Here is a 16,978-nt window from a genome sequence, read left to right as displayed (position 1 = left end):
GAGAGCATTGTGTAATTCCCCCTTTGAGAATGGATGGCTGTTGTGAGTTGGCCTAAATGGGAACCTAAACATTATTGTTGCTATAAATTAGGATAATTGAGCAGCTTTTAAACATGGGCATGGATAACTACACTTAATAGATACTCTATCTTTGTGGCAATAAGTGGAGAGAGCCACTGTTCTATGATTTGACTGTAAACTTTTAATTAGATATCTGTTAATTTCCCCATGGAGAGAGACAGCTTTGACTCACTCCCAAACCATGGTAAAACATCTGGAGAGTAAATCCCTCCTCCCTTGGGTTGATGTTTTAATGCTGACTTTGGTAACTGGGAAGGAAGTGTGTTATCTTTAGTTTTCAAGGTTTTGCAAAATTTGTGGGAACGGTTTTACAGTTCTTTAAGAAATGTGCCTGCTTTCTTCAGTGTGGATTTTTTTCCCATCCTTTTTCTTTGAGAGATGTAAAATGACTCCAGGACTAAGGAATGGCTCTGTACAAAGTCTCTTTGTTTCTTCTTAAGCAGCTGCCTGGAAATGACAGGCTTCATATGGCTTAAAGTACATGTTGGTGCACACAAAACCCATAATTTACTTATTGCTTCTCAGATTAAAATCACTTTTGAGTCGTTTTCTATTGGGCATGGGGGCCTTGTCTCTACCCTTGCAGGTTTTAGAAAAGGTGCCCAGGGTAGATTTGATTTACCATGTGGGCAGGTAACCACTGAAGTCTTAACTTGTGTCCTCTGCGTGAGCCTGGGAGGCCTAGGGTCAGGAGTAGGCATTGAGGTCTAGGAGATGAGACTAGGAGAGATGCTGGGCTACCTGTCCCCAGGCCTGGGTTCATCCCCTTTCTTCTCCCCAGGAACCCACCCTTGCTGCTTGGGGGAAGGGTAGGGTGAAGGTTTATACTGTGTCACCTGCTCCTATGAGGTGGGGGAGGACTTCCCCTAAACCACTTTGTCCCTTCATTGGCCATGAGCTCAACTTGGCAGTTAGAATTAAGACTCAACCTCAGATGTGGCCTGCATCTTGTTGTTCAGTTGCTCAGTTGTGTCCGACTGTTTGCAACCCCATGGACTGTAGCCTAACAGGCTCCTCTGTCCATGGAATTTATCAGGCAAGAATACTGGAATGGGTTGCTGTGCCCCCCTTCAGGGGAATCTTCCCAGCCCAGGGATTGAACCCGTTTTTCCTGAATTGGCAGGTGGGTTCTTTACCTCTAGTGCCACCTGGGAAGCCCAAGGGAAGAAGGTGTACTTGCAAATAACTTGATACAAGGCAAGATGTGCTCACTGCTATAGCAGAAGTTCAGGCAATGTCCATCAGCATGGAGGATGGGGAGATTCATTTTAGCCTGGAATAAAGGAGAAAGCTTTACAAGGAGAGGACTGTGACTGCACTTGACCTGGGTCAGGAAGAGTAAGCAGGATTTTAGGAGGAAGAGGTAGAAGAAAAGGCCTTCTTGACAGAGGAAACAGGATGAGAACACATCCCCAGTGGTGGGACAGTTTGGACAGAGTTTGTTCAGCACGTACTATGTAGACATGCCTTGAATGTCTACACTTGGGCTAGTGAGGGGAGCAACAGGAAGTAAGACTATAGCCAGAAGGACCTTGCTTCCTTCCTGAGGAGTGTGAACTTTGTAGGAGATGGGGAGCCATGGACAGGAAATGAGACCTGTGTTTCAGGAAATGAGGGAGCCAAGAGGAAAAGCAAAGGAGTGCCTGGGGCATGGAGAAGGGAAGGCATAGAGGCAGGAGGCTCTCAAGGTCCGCGGTAAGGGGGAGCTGACTTAGGCAGGGCTGTGGTTCTCAACTAGGATGGAGCTACCTCCTGCAACTGGTGTCCTGTCAGTCTGACATGGAGAGCTTTTTCTAATCACACATCGCCCCTTGCCACCATACTCTGCTACCCTCTGCGACTGCTAACTTTGAGAGTTATTGCCCAGAGGAGGAGCCTCTGTTTGCTAAGGGAGTCAAAGGTTGAACCATGAACTGGAGAAATATTAGAAGCAGAACAGCAGAAGGCAGGGTTAGGAAAGGGATGAATCAAAGATTCCTGAGATGTCCAAGCTGGGGAACCTGGAGGCTGCTGATACCATTAAGAGTGGTGAGGACAGGAAGGGGGTGAGGATGAAGAGTGTGTTTATTCCTTTTTAAAATTTATTTTATTCAGCTATAGTTGATTTACAGTGTTGTGCTATAAAACAAATGACACATATACATTTGTATATGTATATACATATATATATATATTCTTTTTCATATTCTTTTCCATTATGGTTTATTACAGATTATTGAATATAGTTCCCAGTGCTATATAATAGGACCTTATTTATTTGGGTAGCATTTCCCTTTTCCACTGGCACCTTCCTGACCCAGGGATCAAACCTGGGTCTTCTGCACTGCAGGCAGATTCTTTACCTTCTGAGCCACCAGGAAGTGTGACAGTGAAAGTGTTAGTCACTCAGTTGTGTCTACTCTTTGTGGCCTCATGGACTGTAGCCTGCCAGGCTTCCCTGTCCATGGGATTCTCCAGGCAAGAATACTGGAGTGGGTTGCCATTCCCTTCTCCAGGGGATCTTCCCAACCCAGGGATCGAACCTGGGTCTTCTGCACTGCAGGCAGATTCTTTCCTGCCTGAGCCACCAGGGAAGCCCATGTAATAACTACATCTGCTAATCCCAAAGTCCCAATTTATCCCTCCCCTGCTTGCCCTTCCCCTTGGCATCCAAAAGTCTGTTCTCTATATCTGTGAGTCTGTTTCATAGATACGTTGATTTGTGTCATATTTTAAATTCCATACAGTAAGTCACCTATGTACCAATAAGTTCTGTTTGGAGAGTTTGTAGGTCCAGTTTATTTGTAAGACCAACAAAGTTAGCCTAGGTACCTAACTAACACAATCAGCTGTGTAGTACTGTACTATAATTGGTTTATCATATTTCTCACACAAGTGATACATAAAAAACAAGCCAACACAAAAAATAAAACAGCTTTTAATCTTACAATACTTTGGAAAGTACAGTAGTACAGTACAACAGTTGACATCTAGGGGCCAGCATCAAGAGAACAGCAAGAAGCTTTACCAACTGGAGGAGGGAAAGGAGGTGAGACATGGTAGAGCTAAAGGATCATCAACAAAGGAGACGGAAGGCAAGCTGGAATTTCACCCACGCCTGATGTTGATGGCACAGGCTCTGGTTCCTTGCTGGATCCAATTCTGTCTACCCTCTTGAAGAAAAACGATCCAGTGATGTCTGGGTAGTAACATGTTCACATCTTTGAAAATTCAGAACTTGAAGGTTTGTATGTAGGGGACTTACTGTCTAAGTGATATCATATGGTATTTGTCTTTCTCTGTTTCACTTAGTATGATAATCTCTAGATCCATCTGTGTTGCTACAAATGGCATTATTTCATTCTTTTTATGGCTAAGCAGTATTCCATTATACCTATGTACCACATCTTCTTTATCCATTCATCTGTAGACTAACATTTAGGTTGTCTCCATGTCTTACCTATTATAAATAGTGCTGGTGTGAACATCTTTTTGAATTATAGTCTGGATACATGCCCAGGCTTGGGACTGCTGGATTATATGAGAATATTTTCAGGGAGATAGGTGCTTACTAAGTGGATTGGACTTTCTTAGGCTTGCATAATCTAGTTAGCATATCAACAGTCTGTTTTTGTACATAGCCAGATGTTTCCAAGCTCACAGCTTTTTTATTTAGTATAAATTCAGAGACAGCTATGCAGCAGTGTGAGGCCTGAGAAGGTCAATGACTCAGCAAACAGCACAGAAAGACTTCCCTTCTGTAGGTAAAATGCATTGTCCTGGTTTCTAGCAGCTTCCTAACCTCACGGGAAATTGGCCTTTTGGGACTTGGAAGGTTTCAGAGGGGAGGAATAAGGAAGCACAGCCAGGACGGCTGTAAGGCTCCCTTGTGACATAGAGACATCAGGCTAGTCTCTCTCCAGGTGTCACCACCAAGGAGCTGTGTCCCGTGGGAGGGTTTGCCGTGGTTCAGTTAGTTATTGGGGTTTTATCCCCCTTATTTTAAAATTCTTAGCCTAATACTCTCTCAGGTTTAATATAAAGTATCATTTCCTTGTATTTCCGAATAGGTAAAAAATAAATTAAGCCTGAACAACTAGTAAATGTATAAGTCAACGAATCTATCAAAATATGACTTTTCATTTCCTTACCCTTGTCTCCTTTTATCAGTGAGAAAGATCATCAAGATTATTAAGGAAGGTTCAAGGAGATCTGGGCATGTGCTACTTTTCACTTTAGTTGTCACCCAGATTTTATTTTTATTTATTTTTTTATGATCCTGTTCAAGTTCTTGGTCATCTTGGCCTGCAACATTTGACCTCTCTGAAAAAATTTTTCATTTTTATATAATTTTTTAAGATCACTCTCCAGTAACAGTTATTACAAAATATTGGCTATATTCCCTGTAACCTATCTAACACCCAATAGTGTGTTGCTCCCAGTCCCCAACTCTACATTGCCCCTCCCCTGCTCCCCACCGGTAACGAGTTTGTCCTCTATAAGTCAAGCACTGGTTGGAATTCAGAAGTGTCTTTGTTCAGATTCTGTTTGCTGAGTCAGCTTCCCTTTCATTCATCACTGTTGAAGCATTTGCTTATTTTTAGTGTTCATTTTGTTTCATCTCATATTTCCAGTTGTCCCTGTTCACCACAACCTCCTAAATCTCTGTCCTGCTTGCTTCCAGAATTCTTGTCCTTTTCCTCCTCCTGACATCCATTTTTCAGGCTGCCTTTACACCAGTAACCAGAGAGGCAGAAGAGATCTTCATTCAGCCTGGGTTTGAAGTCTCTCTGCCAGTAGCTGGTGAGTTAGGTGATTTCTCTGAGCCTTCACTTCCTCATCTGTCCGACAAATGTGTTGTGAAGCTGTGTTAGTGTGCTAGGACTGCCGTTGCAAACTGCACAGACTGGGTGACTTAAACAACAGAAATGGATTTTCTCAGGGTCTGGACGCATGTAGTCTGAGATGAAGGTGTCAGTAGCGTTGGTTTCTTCTGTGGCCTCTGTCTCTCCTTGGCTTTGTACATGACTGTCTTCTCCCTGTGTCTTTACCTCTGTACCTGTCAGTGTCCTAATATCTTCTTCTTTAAAGACATCAGTCATATGGGATTAGGGCCCACTCCAATGACCTCATTTTACTTTCAGTTCAGTTCAGTTGCTCAGTCATGTCCAACTCTGTGACCCCATGGACTGCAGCACGCCAGGTCCATTACCAACTCCCAGAGTTTACTCAGATTTCATGTCCATTGAGTAGGTGATGCCTTCCAACCATCTCATCCTCTGTCATCCCCTTCTCCTCATGCCTTCAATCTTTCCCAGCATCAGGGTCTTTTCAAATGAGTCAGTTCTTCACATCAGGTGCCAAAGTATTGGAGTTTCAGCTTCAGCATCAGTCCTTCCAATGAATATTCAGGAATGATTTCCTTTAGAATGGACTGGTTGGATCTCCTTGCAGTCCAAAGGACTCTCGAGAGTCTGCTCCCACACCACAGTTCAAAAGCATCAATTCTTTGGTGCTCAGCTTTCTTTATAGTCCAACTCTCACATCCTTACATGACTACTGGGAAAACCACAGCTTTGACTAGATGGACCTTTGTTGGCAAAGTAGTATCTCTGCGTTTTAATACGCTATCTAGGTTGATCATAGCTTTTCCTCCAAGGTGCAAGTGTCTTTTAATTTCATGGCTGCAATCACCATCTGCAGTAATTTTGGAGCCCAAGAAAATAAAGTCTGTCACTGTTTTCACTGTTTCCCCATCTATTTGCCATGATTACCCTTTTAAAGACCCTTGTTATTGTTCACCGGCTATGTCCAACTTTTTGTGACCCCATGGACTGCAGCACTCCAGGCTTCCCTGTCCTCCACTATTTCCCAGAGTTTGCTCAAACTCATGTCCATAGAGTTGGTGATGCCATGCAACCATCTATCCTCTGTTGCCTGCTTCTCCTCTTGCCATCAATCTTTCCCAACATTAGGGTCTTTTCCACTGACTTGGCTGTTCATATCAGGTGGCCAAAGTACTGGAGCTTTAGCATCAGTGCTTCCAGTGAATATGCAAGGTTGATTTCCTTTAGGATTGACTGGTTTGATCTCCTTGCTGTCCAGGGGACTCTCAAGAGTCTTCTCCTTTACCACAGTTTGAAAGCACCAATTCTTTGGTGCTTAGCCTTTTTTATAGTCTAACTCTCACATCCATACATGAATACTGGAAAAACCATAGCTTTGACTAGATGGACCTTTGTTGGCAAAGTGATGTCTATGCTTTTTAACATGCTTTCTAGATTTGTCATAGCTTTTCTTCCAAGGAGCAAACGTCTTTTAATTTTGTGGCTGCACATACCATCTGGTGGTTTTTGGAGCCAGTGATTTTTGGAGCCAAAGCAAATAAAATCTGTCACGGTTTCCACTTTTCCACCATTTATTTGCCATGAAATGATGGGACCTAATGCCATGATCTTAGTTTTTTGAATGCTGAGTTTTAAGCCAGCTTTTTACTCTCCTCTTTCACCCCCATCAAGAAGCTCTTTAGTTCCTCTTCACTTTCTGCCACTGGAGTGGTACAATCTGCATATCTGAGGTTGTTGATATTTCTCCCAGCAATTTTAATTCCAGCTTGTGAGTCATTCAGCCTGGCATTTGGCATGACGTACTCTGCGTATAAGTTAAATAAGCAGGGTGACAATATACAGCCTTGACGTACTCCTTTTCTAATTTTGAACCAGTCCATTTTACCATGTTCAGTTCTAACTGTTGCTTCTTGATCTGCATACAGATTTCTCAGGAGACAGGTAAGGTGGTGGGGTATTCCCATCTTTTGAAGAATTTTCCACAATTGTGATCTACAAAATCAAAGGCTTTAGCGTAGTTAATGAAGCAGAAGTAGATGTTTTTCTGGAATTCCCTTGCTTTCTCTATGATCAGATATTGGCAGTTTGATCCTGGTTCCTATATCTTTTCTAAATCTAGCTTGTACATCTGGAATTTCTCTCTTCACATACTGCTGAAGCCTAGCTTGAAGGATTTTGAGGATTATGTTGCTAACATGTGAAATGAACACAGTTGTACCATAATTTGAACTTTCTTTGGCATTGCCTTTATTTGAGATTGGAATGAAAACTGACCTTTTCCAGTCCTGTGGCCATTGCTGAGTTTTCCAAATTTGCTGGCATATTGCATGCAGCACTTTAACAGCATCATCTTTTAAGATTTTAAATAGCTTAGCTGGAATTCCATCACCTCCACTAGCTTTGTTCAGAGTAATATTTCCTAAGACCCACATGTCTTCACAGTCCAGGATGTCTAGCTCTAGGTGAGTGACCACACCTAGTAATGTTTCCAAAGTTCATCCATGTCATAGGAAGTATCTGAATTTCAGTTCTATTTATTGCTGAATAATAATAGTCCATTGCTTATATGTATCACCTTTTGTATATCCATTATCCGTTAATGGACACTTGAGTGATTTCCACTTGTTGGTGATTATGAATAATGCTGCTCTAAATGTTTATGTATGAGAGTCATCTGAGTCCCCGCTTTCAGTTGCTTTGGGGTGTGTAGCTAGAATTTCGGTGTTCTCCAGCTTCTTGAGTTAGTAATTGCTTCTCCTTGTTTTTCCAAAGAACACTGCATGTGACTCTACCATAAAGTGTGATGGATATTTTTGTAAATGTTTTCTACCCGTTCCTGGACCTTATTGGATGAGTTACAGCACTTAGACCATTGTCTGGTACTGAGTAGCTGTCATTACACATCTACTGAATGATTAAATGACGGCGTGAAGGAACAAGCAGTCAACCTCAGCTGTCACGTCATGGGCATGGTGGCTCAATGCGCCAAAACTTGTCTGCACTAAGGCCTGTTTATAATCAGCTTCTAAAGAGAAACAGCTTACTAGTCTCTAATAGGGTGGGAGAAAGTGCAGTATTTAGAGGCGAGACACTTTCCTGCAAGAAGAGGCTCCATGGAACAGCTTGAAGTATTTGAAATCCAGCCACAGTGAAATACCAACCACATGCAGTCAGGGTTTGTGGCATACAGTTGAGTGATATTTTCCTCTGGGATTTAAAAAAATATAGATAACCAATAAAAGCATGCAGTGAGTCTCTTCCACCCTGTCTTTAGACATTCCGTCCAGCTGCTATGCTGATAGAACGGTCGTCCGACTTTGGAAAAACCTGGGGTGTATACAGATACTTTGCCTATGACTGTGAGAGCTCATTTCCGGGCATTTCCACCGGCCCCATGAAGAAAGTCGACGATATAATTTGTGATTCCCGATATTCTGACATTGAGCCCTCAACAGAAGGAGAGGTCTGTTTATACTTTTTATTTTCCATGCTATTACAAATCCAGTTTTTGATTGTAGCAAAAATACCAATTACTCTTCTGTCTATTTTTAGGTGATATTTCGTGCTTTAGATCCTGCTTTCAGAATAGAAGATCCTTACAGTCCAAGGATACAGAGTAAGCCTGTTTTCAAATAAAAGCTTGGATGGAAAACCACAATCATGGGAGAAAGTTTACCCAGACCACTGCTACCCAGAATCTAAATACTCAGTGCTAAAAAAAAAAAAAAAAAAAATACTCAGTGCTGAATCCACCCTCTTCATTTCCTTCTTTCTCTGCAGTGCTATACTAGAAGCTTTTGAAATTGGCAATAATCAAAGTCCTCACTGACAGGAACATATTTTGATAAGAGTAAAAGGTTGATGTCATAAGTCCTCATATGACCATTATGCTGGTCATATAATACCTCATTTGCTTGTTTGTTATATATATGTGTATGTGTATATAAAAATAATATACGTGTGCTAAGTTTCTTCAGTCAGGTCTGACTCCTTGCAGCCCTGTGGACTCTAACCCACCAGGCTCCTCTGTCCATGGGATTCTCCAGACAAGAATACTGGAGTGGATTGCCATGCCCTCTTCCAGGGAACCTTCCCGACTCAGGGATCAAACCCAAAGCTCTCAAGTTCTCCTGAATTGGCAGGCGGGTTCTTTACCACTAGCACCAACTGGAAAATCGTATATGATATGTGTGTGTGTGTGTGATACATTAATATATATCCTATATATTATGTGTATAGATATATGATTATGTATATGTATAATTAAGGCTTCCCTGATGACTCACCTGGTAAACAGTCTGCCTACTAATGTAGGGACACAAGAGATGTGGGTTCAATCCCTGGGTTGGGAAGAGATCCTGGAGAAGGACATGGCAACCTGCTCCAGTATTCTTGCCTAGAAAATTCCATGGACAGAGGAGCCCATGGGTTTGCAAAGAGTCAGACATGACAGAACTCACATGCATAATTAAGGTACAGGTTAGCTTCCCTGGCAGCTCAGTCGCTAAAGAGTCTGCCTGCAATGCAGGAGACCTGGGTTCAAACCCTGGGTTGGGAAAATCCCCTGGAGAAGGGAATGGCAACCCACTCCAGTATTCTTGCCTGGAGAATCCCATGGACAGAAGAGCCTGGTGGGCTATAGTCCATAGGGTTGCAAAGAGTCGAACATGACTGAGTGACTTTCACTTTCATTTTTAGGGTATTGCTAACAAAGTTTCCCCCAAAATGCAGCGTCTCAAACAAAAAAGTTTATTTCTCTCTTACAGAATCATCCAGAGGGATTTCCAAATAAAATACCGTTCGCCTGTCACAAGCAAACAGTCTTACCAGATAAAATACAGGCTGAAACCCTGTTCAATATGAATTTTCAGATAAATGATAAATTATTTTTTAGCATAACTACATCCCATGTAATATTTGTGATTAGTATGAGCATATTTCATGCAATATTTGTGGGTGAGGATAACCATGTCTCCTGTGGTATTTGGGAAGTATTTGTACCAAAATGATTAGGTGTTTATCTGAAATTCAAAGGTAACTGAGCATCTTGTATTTTTATTGCTAAATCTGGCACTTGTAGCCATTAGATCACCCAGGTTCCCAAGTTCCTTCTGGCTTATAGTCCGTGTCCACATGGTCAGACCTGGAAAAACCCCACCTTGTCCTTGTACCAACCTGCAAGAGGAGACAAGTAAAAGGCAAGTGGCTTAGAAGCCATACATCACATCCGTTCACACGCCATTGGCCAAAGTGGTCCCCTGGCTATGCTTCAGGAGATGCTGGGAAACCTCTCTAGCCAGTGGCTGTGTGCGTTCTCAAACTCTTGGCCAGGGCTCTTATTGTCAGAGGAAGAAGAAAAGAAAGAATCCTGGGGGAAATCATAGGTCTCAACCTTGCTCAATATGCTCAATGAGGGTTGTAGTTCCATTTTCCAGATGAGTCAGCTGAGGCTCAGAGGGTTGGACTAACATGCATAAAGTGAGTTGGCTATTTAATGTCGGATCCTAAGTGTTCTTGTTATGACTCTCAGTTCAGAGGGCTTTCCATCATTCAGGAACCATGCTTATGTCTTATTTTGATCTTCTTGCGAGGCAGAATGTGCACTAATTAAAAGAATGGGCTTGGGAATCCAACAGAGCTGGGCTTAAGTTCTAGCTCCAGCGTATTCTGTGATCTTAGGCAAGGAATTTATTTAAAATTTTTCTTAGTCTTTATTTTTTCATCTGTAAATGGAGATAGTCATATTGACCTTATGGTTGTTGTGGAAGGAAAATGAGTTAATATATATAAATGACTCACCAAAGTGCCTGACACATAGAAAGTGCTGGATCCGTGAAGCTGCTGCCTCTCTTGGCGTTGTTGCTGCCTTCAGCTGTCACTCAGACCTTTTCTAGACTGGGTCCCACACCTCAGCGAAGGTGAGGCTCCCTCTCTCCAGCTGCTGAGGTGCAGTCAATTGAGCGGAGGTGGGCCAGGGTCTCGCTGGTCTTCCCCTAATTTGAACCCATGGTGCGCATACACACACACACACCCCCCCTTACCCCCCAGCTCACAGCATGAAAGAGTAGAACTGAAGGACTCCAGGGAAGATTGCCAAAAAAGTACCATTTCCCTGCTTAAATTAATTTTACAAGTGGCCCAGATCATCTCTGGTCCAGAATTTATTCATCCTATTGTCAAACACATTTTTTACGATTTTAAATTTTATTTTAAAAAACATTTTTATTGGAGTACAGTTGGTTTACCGTGTTGTATTAGTTTCAGGTGTACACAAAGTGTTTCAGCTATACATGTATTCATTATTTTCCAGATTGTTTTCTCATAGGTTATCCCGGAATATTGAGCAGAGCTCCTTCTGTTATATACAATAAGTCCTTGTTGGTTATCTATGTTATATACAGCAGTGTGTGTGCGTTCCTCCCAAGCTCCGGATTGATCTCTCCTTCCCCCCACCCCCACCCCGCCGGGTTTCCCTTTGCTAACCAGAAGTTTGTTTTCAAAATCTGTAAATCTTTCTGTTTTGTAAATAAGTTCATTTGTATCATTTTTTAAAATTAGGTTCCACATATAAGCGACATCCTATATTTTTCCTTCTCTGTCTGACTTCACATATTATAATATCAAATATTTAATGGCACGTTCAGCTTTGTGTCATTTCTAAGTGTGCTCTGGGAGACCTGTGCTCCCTGCTCTCAAAATCCAGTTTCAAGAAGTGTCTGCACAAGTTCCTTGACCAACACCTCCTGGGTCTCTAAGTTTGTTCCTTTTGGGTGGTACTTGTTTTACTTGGGGAGTGTGCTGCCGTTAGAATTCTGTTGTGTTTGGCCGTTCAGTGGCATCAGAAAATCTATTTCTATATCAAACAAGCATCCATTGTAACAGATCACGCTTTGGATTTACTTTGTGATCAAGGGAACAATATCTCTTTAGCTGTCCCTACTGTTTGAGTCCTCTGAGACTCACTTCAAAAGTGATTGTGCCTCTTAAGACAGCAGTCAATTTGAGGCTTAGATGTGGTTAAATACGGCAGGAGAGCTCGAAGGGAGCACAGTTGCTCTTCTGAGGACTTCCAGAGATCAGCTCAAGGGTTTCTAAATACTCCAGCTGCTCTTCGAGTTTGTTTTTTGGCCTCTTGTCAATAGGCACTTGTGCTCATTCTGTGCAGGAGAAAATGCTGGCATTCAGAAATTCCATTCAGCAAAGTAGTACCACAATTTCTCTGTTTAGTTTTTGATTTTACAAAGAGCCTAAGTTGAATGCATGGCCTCATAGGCTTTCTCTTTCAACCCACAGCTATTTCTATAGTCTTCATTGTACGCTGTGCATATGTTGTAAGTATTTAAAATTGTATCTAGGCTTTGAAAGTATCTGATGTATTGGGCTAATGCCCCATTGTCCTGTGTTGTAAATTGTAAGAATCCATCAACAGAAATGAAAGGAAAGCTTAGAAGCAGTTTCAGGCTATGGAGCTAAAAGGGGAGGGCAGGTAGACTGTTTAGTAATTAATGTTTAGCAACTTAGTGATTAATGAAAGTACTGATGGAGAAGGCTATATGACTGTTAGTTTATCAAGTTACTAGAGAATGTCATTGATGCCCCCGCTTCTGTAATAAGCATTGGTCTATAAAGCTAGGAAAAGGAAGGAAAGTTCAAATAAGAGACATTTCTCTACAAGAATCTCTATTTAGGAAAGCAATCTGCCCCAACATCCCAACTAAACTCCTTTATCTTCATGCTACTGTATTATATTGGTAAATTGTATTGTAAAACAAGGACCAAAAAAGTTGTAGGTTGTAATGGTGCTTCAAAACTTGTTTGAGATAGTCAGTCCTTTGATTATGGTTATCCTATCATGTCAAACTGATTTTAGTAACTTGTGTTTCATCTGATTGGTGGGAAATTTCAGGTAGCATTTTTTCCTCCAGAAATAAACACAAACATGTTTTCTATCTTACAATAATAATGACAATTAGGGTGCTTTGATAAATTCTTTCCCACCTAAATGGAATTTTCTGATTTTGAGACTAACACTAATTGCTGTGGGAACCAGGTGGTATTGCAGTAGTTTAGATTACTGTGTGCCAGTGACTTCTGGCAAGCATGCAACTGCATTCTTAAATTTCTCTACTTTCACACTTCTTTCTACAACATCAGTCTGCCAACAAATCCATCATAGAATAGATGTTCTTATTGAATGGTGATGAGAAGGGAGTAACCTTTCTTCCAGAGACCTTCACTTTAGGGTAAACTTTCTTATTACAAGCATCTAGATCATGAAAGGGAAGTAAACTTTACATAAGCTATTTTTATTTGTCATGTGTTTCTATAAAGAAGAAAGGTGTTGTCTTAATTGCAAACAAAGTCTTGCTTCTTTGATCATACTTTTCATCTTCTTGGTGACCTTCGTAGATCTCTTAAAAATTACCAACTTGAGGATCAAGTTTGTGAAACTACATACTTTGGGAGATAACCTTTTGGATTCCAGAATGGAAATCAGAGAGAAGTATTATTACGCGGTTTACGATATGGTGGTTCGAGGAAACTGCTTCTGCTATGGCCACGCCAGCGAGTGTGCCCCGGTGGACGGAGTCAATGAAGAAGTAGAAGGAATGGTAAGTACATGCTCCAGGCAGCCTTCTCCTTTGTACAGATGATTCTTAAAAGCAAATTGAAGCTAGTCTTAGTGTAAGCCTTTTTATTTTGAGTTTTATTTGTCCAGACTTCCCTTTAAATTTAATAGCCTTTTGTACCATTCCAGTGGTTGATTTTTTTCATTTTCTGTTTGCTGATTTTCTTGGACCGCAAGAATGTAAGGACTACTCGTTTCACAAACACTGAATTCATTTTTGAAAATTGTGACTGCAGGCTGCCTCTATAGTAGACATTTTATACAACAAGGATTAAAAACTTTTCTCAACTGACAGTCCCATCTTCCTTTACTTGAGGGAAGATTAAAAACCACAAGCATTCCAGCCTTCATGCCAGAAAACATAAATTGACACCAGCCCAAAGAAACTGGAAATTTGAACTTAGAACCATGGGATACCATTTAGGAGTCAAATGGACTTTGCATCTTGATCTTCTAGTTTCATTCTTTTCCCACTTTTATGTTGTGTTTTCAAATTTTTAAAATTAGTTTTAATCAGCATTTACTTGCTTTTCAATGTCCTACTGTGCAGCAAAGTGCATCAACTATATGTATATATATATACACGTGCATGTGTGCTAAGGTGTTTCAGTTGTGGCAGATTCTCTGTGACCCCCGTGTGGTCCTCTGTCTGTGGAATTCTCTAGGCAAGAATCCTAGAGTGGGTTGGTATGCCCTCCGTGTGTGTGTGTGTGTGTATATATATCCCCTCTTTTTTGGATTTCCTTCGCACCTTGGTCACCACAGCAGTGGGTAGAGTTGCCTATGCTGTACAGAAGTTTCTCCTTAGTTATCTGTTCTATACATAGTATCAATCGTGTATATATATCAATCCCAAACTCCCAGTTCATCCTACCACTCCTCCTTGGTGTCCATAGCTTTGTTCTCTGCCTCTGTTTCTGTTTTGAAAATAAGATTATCTATACTATTTTTCTGGAGTCCACATATATGCATTAATAGATGATAATTGTTTTTCTCTGTGTTTTCAAATTATGTAATTTTAAAAGGGGGGACTTGGATACTTGCCAGATGGATAAAGTTAGGGTGTTTTCCCAGTTTCTAAATGAATTGACAATTCCTGTTAGAAGAGACCAGAGTTTCAGTCTTTTGCCAAAGGGCCTTGAGTAAGTACGTGGCAAATGGAAATTCACACCTCGCTCTCCTGACTGTGCCCCGGGGCCTCCACTGGACCATGGGCCTCACTTCTGGATGAAAGGTGTGCCTTGCTTAGTTTCTATTGACCTTTTCAAAGAGTGTTAGTCCTCACCTAAGAAGGTGAAGATGCAGGATTGAGTGTGTTCAATTGTCTAAAACTCCTGCCTTCCCTTTCCTCCAGTTAGAACCTTTACTGCACAGAGAAAGTTGAATTTTTAACAGAGCCTAAAGGGAGAATAGGTCCTTCTGATCTTATTGTTCCATCTTACAGAGAATGCCAGGTAGATGATAATTACTTCTCAGTGTAACAAATCCTGTGTGTAGCTAACCTCGTATAGTCCTGGGTACTCTTGATTCAGATTCTATAGAGTCCTGTGGTATGGGCTTTGGGACTGTTTTTCAGTCTGTGTGAAACCACCTTGTAATTAGAGGATTTTAGTCTTCTGCTAATCGTACTCCTGTCAAGGTGGGTTCAGGGTGGACCTGTCTGTCCTGTTTCTGAATTCCATTCTGTAAAAACTAGTGTTAGGTGAGGGATGTGCGTATGCATATTTGCTGGGTGAGAAGAATTGATTTATCATTGATGTGCCTCAGGGGCTCGAGTGTGACAGGTGGTGTGTGCAAAAGACCACATGTGGGCCCTTCCTCAAGCAAAATAATCTGCTTTTTCTGATGTTTTATATTTTTTTCCTTGAAAATGTAAATGTGGCAACTGATTAATTCTTAAAATCTCATTTTGGGTTGAAAAAATGTTTTTTAAGTGCTGAGCTAGAAGTCAAAAACCAAGCAAAGCGAGCAGAGGAACCCTGTCTTTTGTATGCTATGGGGTAAAGGTTGCAGAAAATTGAGTTGGTCCCCAGTGATGTGTACACATTTAGTTCTGCATTATAACTTTTGTTGATTTCTATTATAATAGTTTTTTTTAAACTTAAAAAATATTTTTAAATGGCTAATTTTGCTCTTCTGTGCTTTTCTAGATCAATACTTCAATAAAAATATTTATTGAGTACCTATTATACAGTAGAAAGTGTTCCTAGAGATGGCAATTAAAGCCATCAAGACAGGACTCACAGTGGGAAGGGACAGCATAAAAACAAAGCAGGACTTTCCCTGGTTGTTCAGTGGTTACGACTCCATTCTTTCGCTGCAGGGGACATGGGTGTGGTCCCTGGTCTGGAAACTAAGATTCTGCATGCCTCATGCAGTCAAAAAATAAGGGGAAAAAAATTAAAACTGAAAAAGAAAATTAGAAAATAAAAACAAAGAAACCCTCATTGTAGTGAGGTAGAGATGAGTATGAAAAAGTTGTGATATTTATGATTTTTATGATTATTTATGATATTTATATTTTCCACTGCTTGTGGGGAAGGTCTGGCCATTAGTATATCTCTTACTTGGCTCTTTCCTGTTTTTGTAACTTTCAAGGTTCACGGACACTGCATGTGCAGGCATAACACCAAGGGCTTAAACTGTGAACAGTGCATGGATTTCTACCATGATTTACCTTGGAGACCCGCTGAAGGTCGAAACAGCAATGCCTGTAAAAGTAAGTCTCAGGCAGGGAATTCCCTGGTGGTCCAGTGGTTAGAACTCCAAGCTTTCACTGCCAAGGGTGGTGAAAGTCCCTGGTTGGGAAATTAAAGTCCTGCAAGATATGTAGCGGTACCAAAACAACAAGCAAAAAAGAAGTAAGTCTTAGGCAAAGGGATGTTTTGAATCAATTCAGACCCCAGTATCCATTTTCTGAGTAGAGGTGCTATAATAGTACACCATTTTGCAAAAGGAAGAAAAGTTACTACCCTTTTCCCAGCCTCAACCTAATACTCCTAGGAAGTCATTATCCACTCAAATTAGTCAATTAGCATTTATCAAGCAGCACCTATGTGTTTGGCAGACGTTGTGTGTCACCTCTAACATTGCACTTTTTTAAAGGCCAGATGACTGTGAGAGAAAAATGAATGAAAACGATGGTAGGGTGGATCCATAAGGTCTGAGAGAGATGGAGTACTTGTCAGCCTTGTTCTGTGCCAGCCCAGGTGCAGCCTGTGGCCTCCTTCCATCCATCAATCCACCATCCCTCCTGGTGCTATTCTCCGGGCAGAGGGGAAGTTTGAAAACCACCACCCTCCCCACCTCACACAGTGATTCTGAGAGATGATCATCCCTGCAAGCGTGCCTGCCTCTGACCCCACTGAAGACAGTTCTAGGAGCTCAGAAACCAGTGAGGGCTGGAGTGGTCAAAGTTTTTGTTAGTAAGGACAACCAGCTG

General features: G+C 41.4%; 1 protein-coding gene across 1 annotated transcript in view; it reads left to right on the top strand.

The window, feature by feature from the left end:
• LAMB1 (laminin subunit beta 1) overlaps positions 1 to 16,978 on the top strand; it is a 74,528-nt gene that overhangs the window by 8,091 nt on the left and 49,459 nt on the right. The window contains exons 6-9 of the mRNA XM_043463059.1: positions 8,182 to 8,370; positions 8,460 to 8,523; positions 13,317 to 13,519; positions 16,135 to 16,255. Of these exons, the coding sequence (XP_043318994.1) occupies positions 8,182 to 8,370; positions 8,460 to 8,523; positions 13,317 to 13,519; positions 16,135 to 16,255 (577 nt within the window). The remainder of the gene's footprint in view (positions 1 to 8,181; positions 8,371 to 8,459; positions 8,524 to 13,316; positions 13,520 to 16,134; positions 16,256 to 16,978) is intronic.

This window comes from Cervus canadensis, chromosome 3 (genome assembly GCF_019320065.1).
Source record: "Cervus canadensis isolate Bull #8, Minnesota chromosome 3, ASM1932006v1, whole genome shotgun sequence".
NCBI lineage: Eukaryota > Metazoa > Chordata > Mammalia > Artiodactyla > Cervidae > Cervus > Cervus canadensis.
Note: the sequence above shows the minus strand (reverse complement) of the source record. Positions and strands in the feature narration are given on the sequence as shown.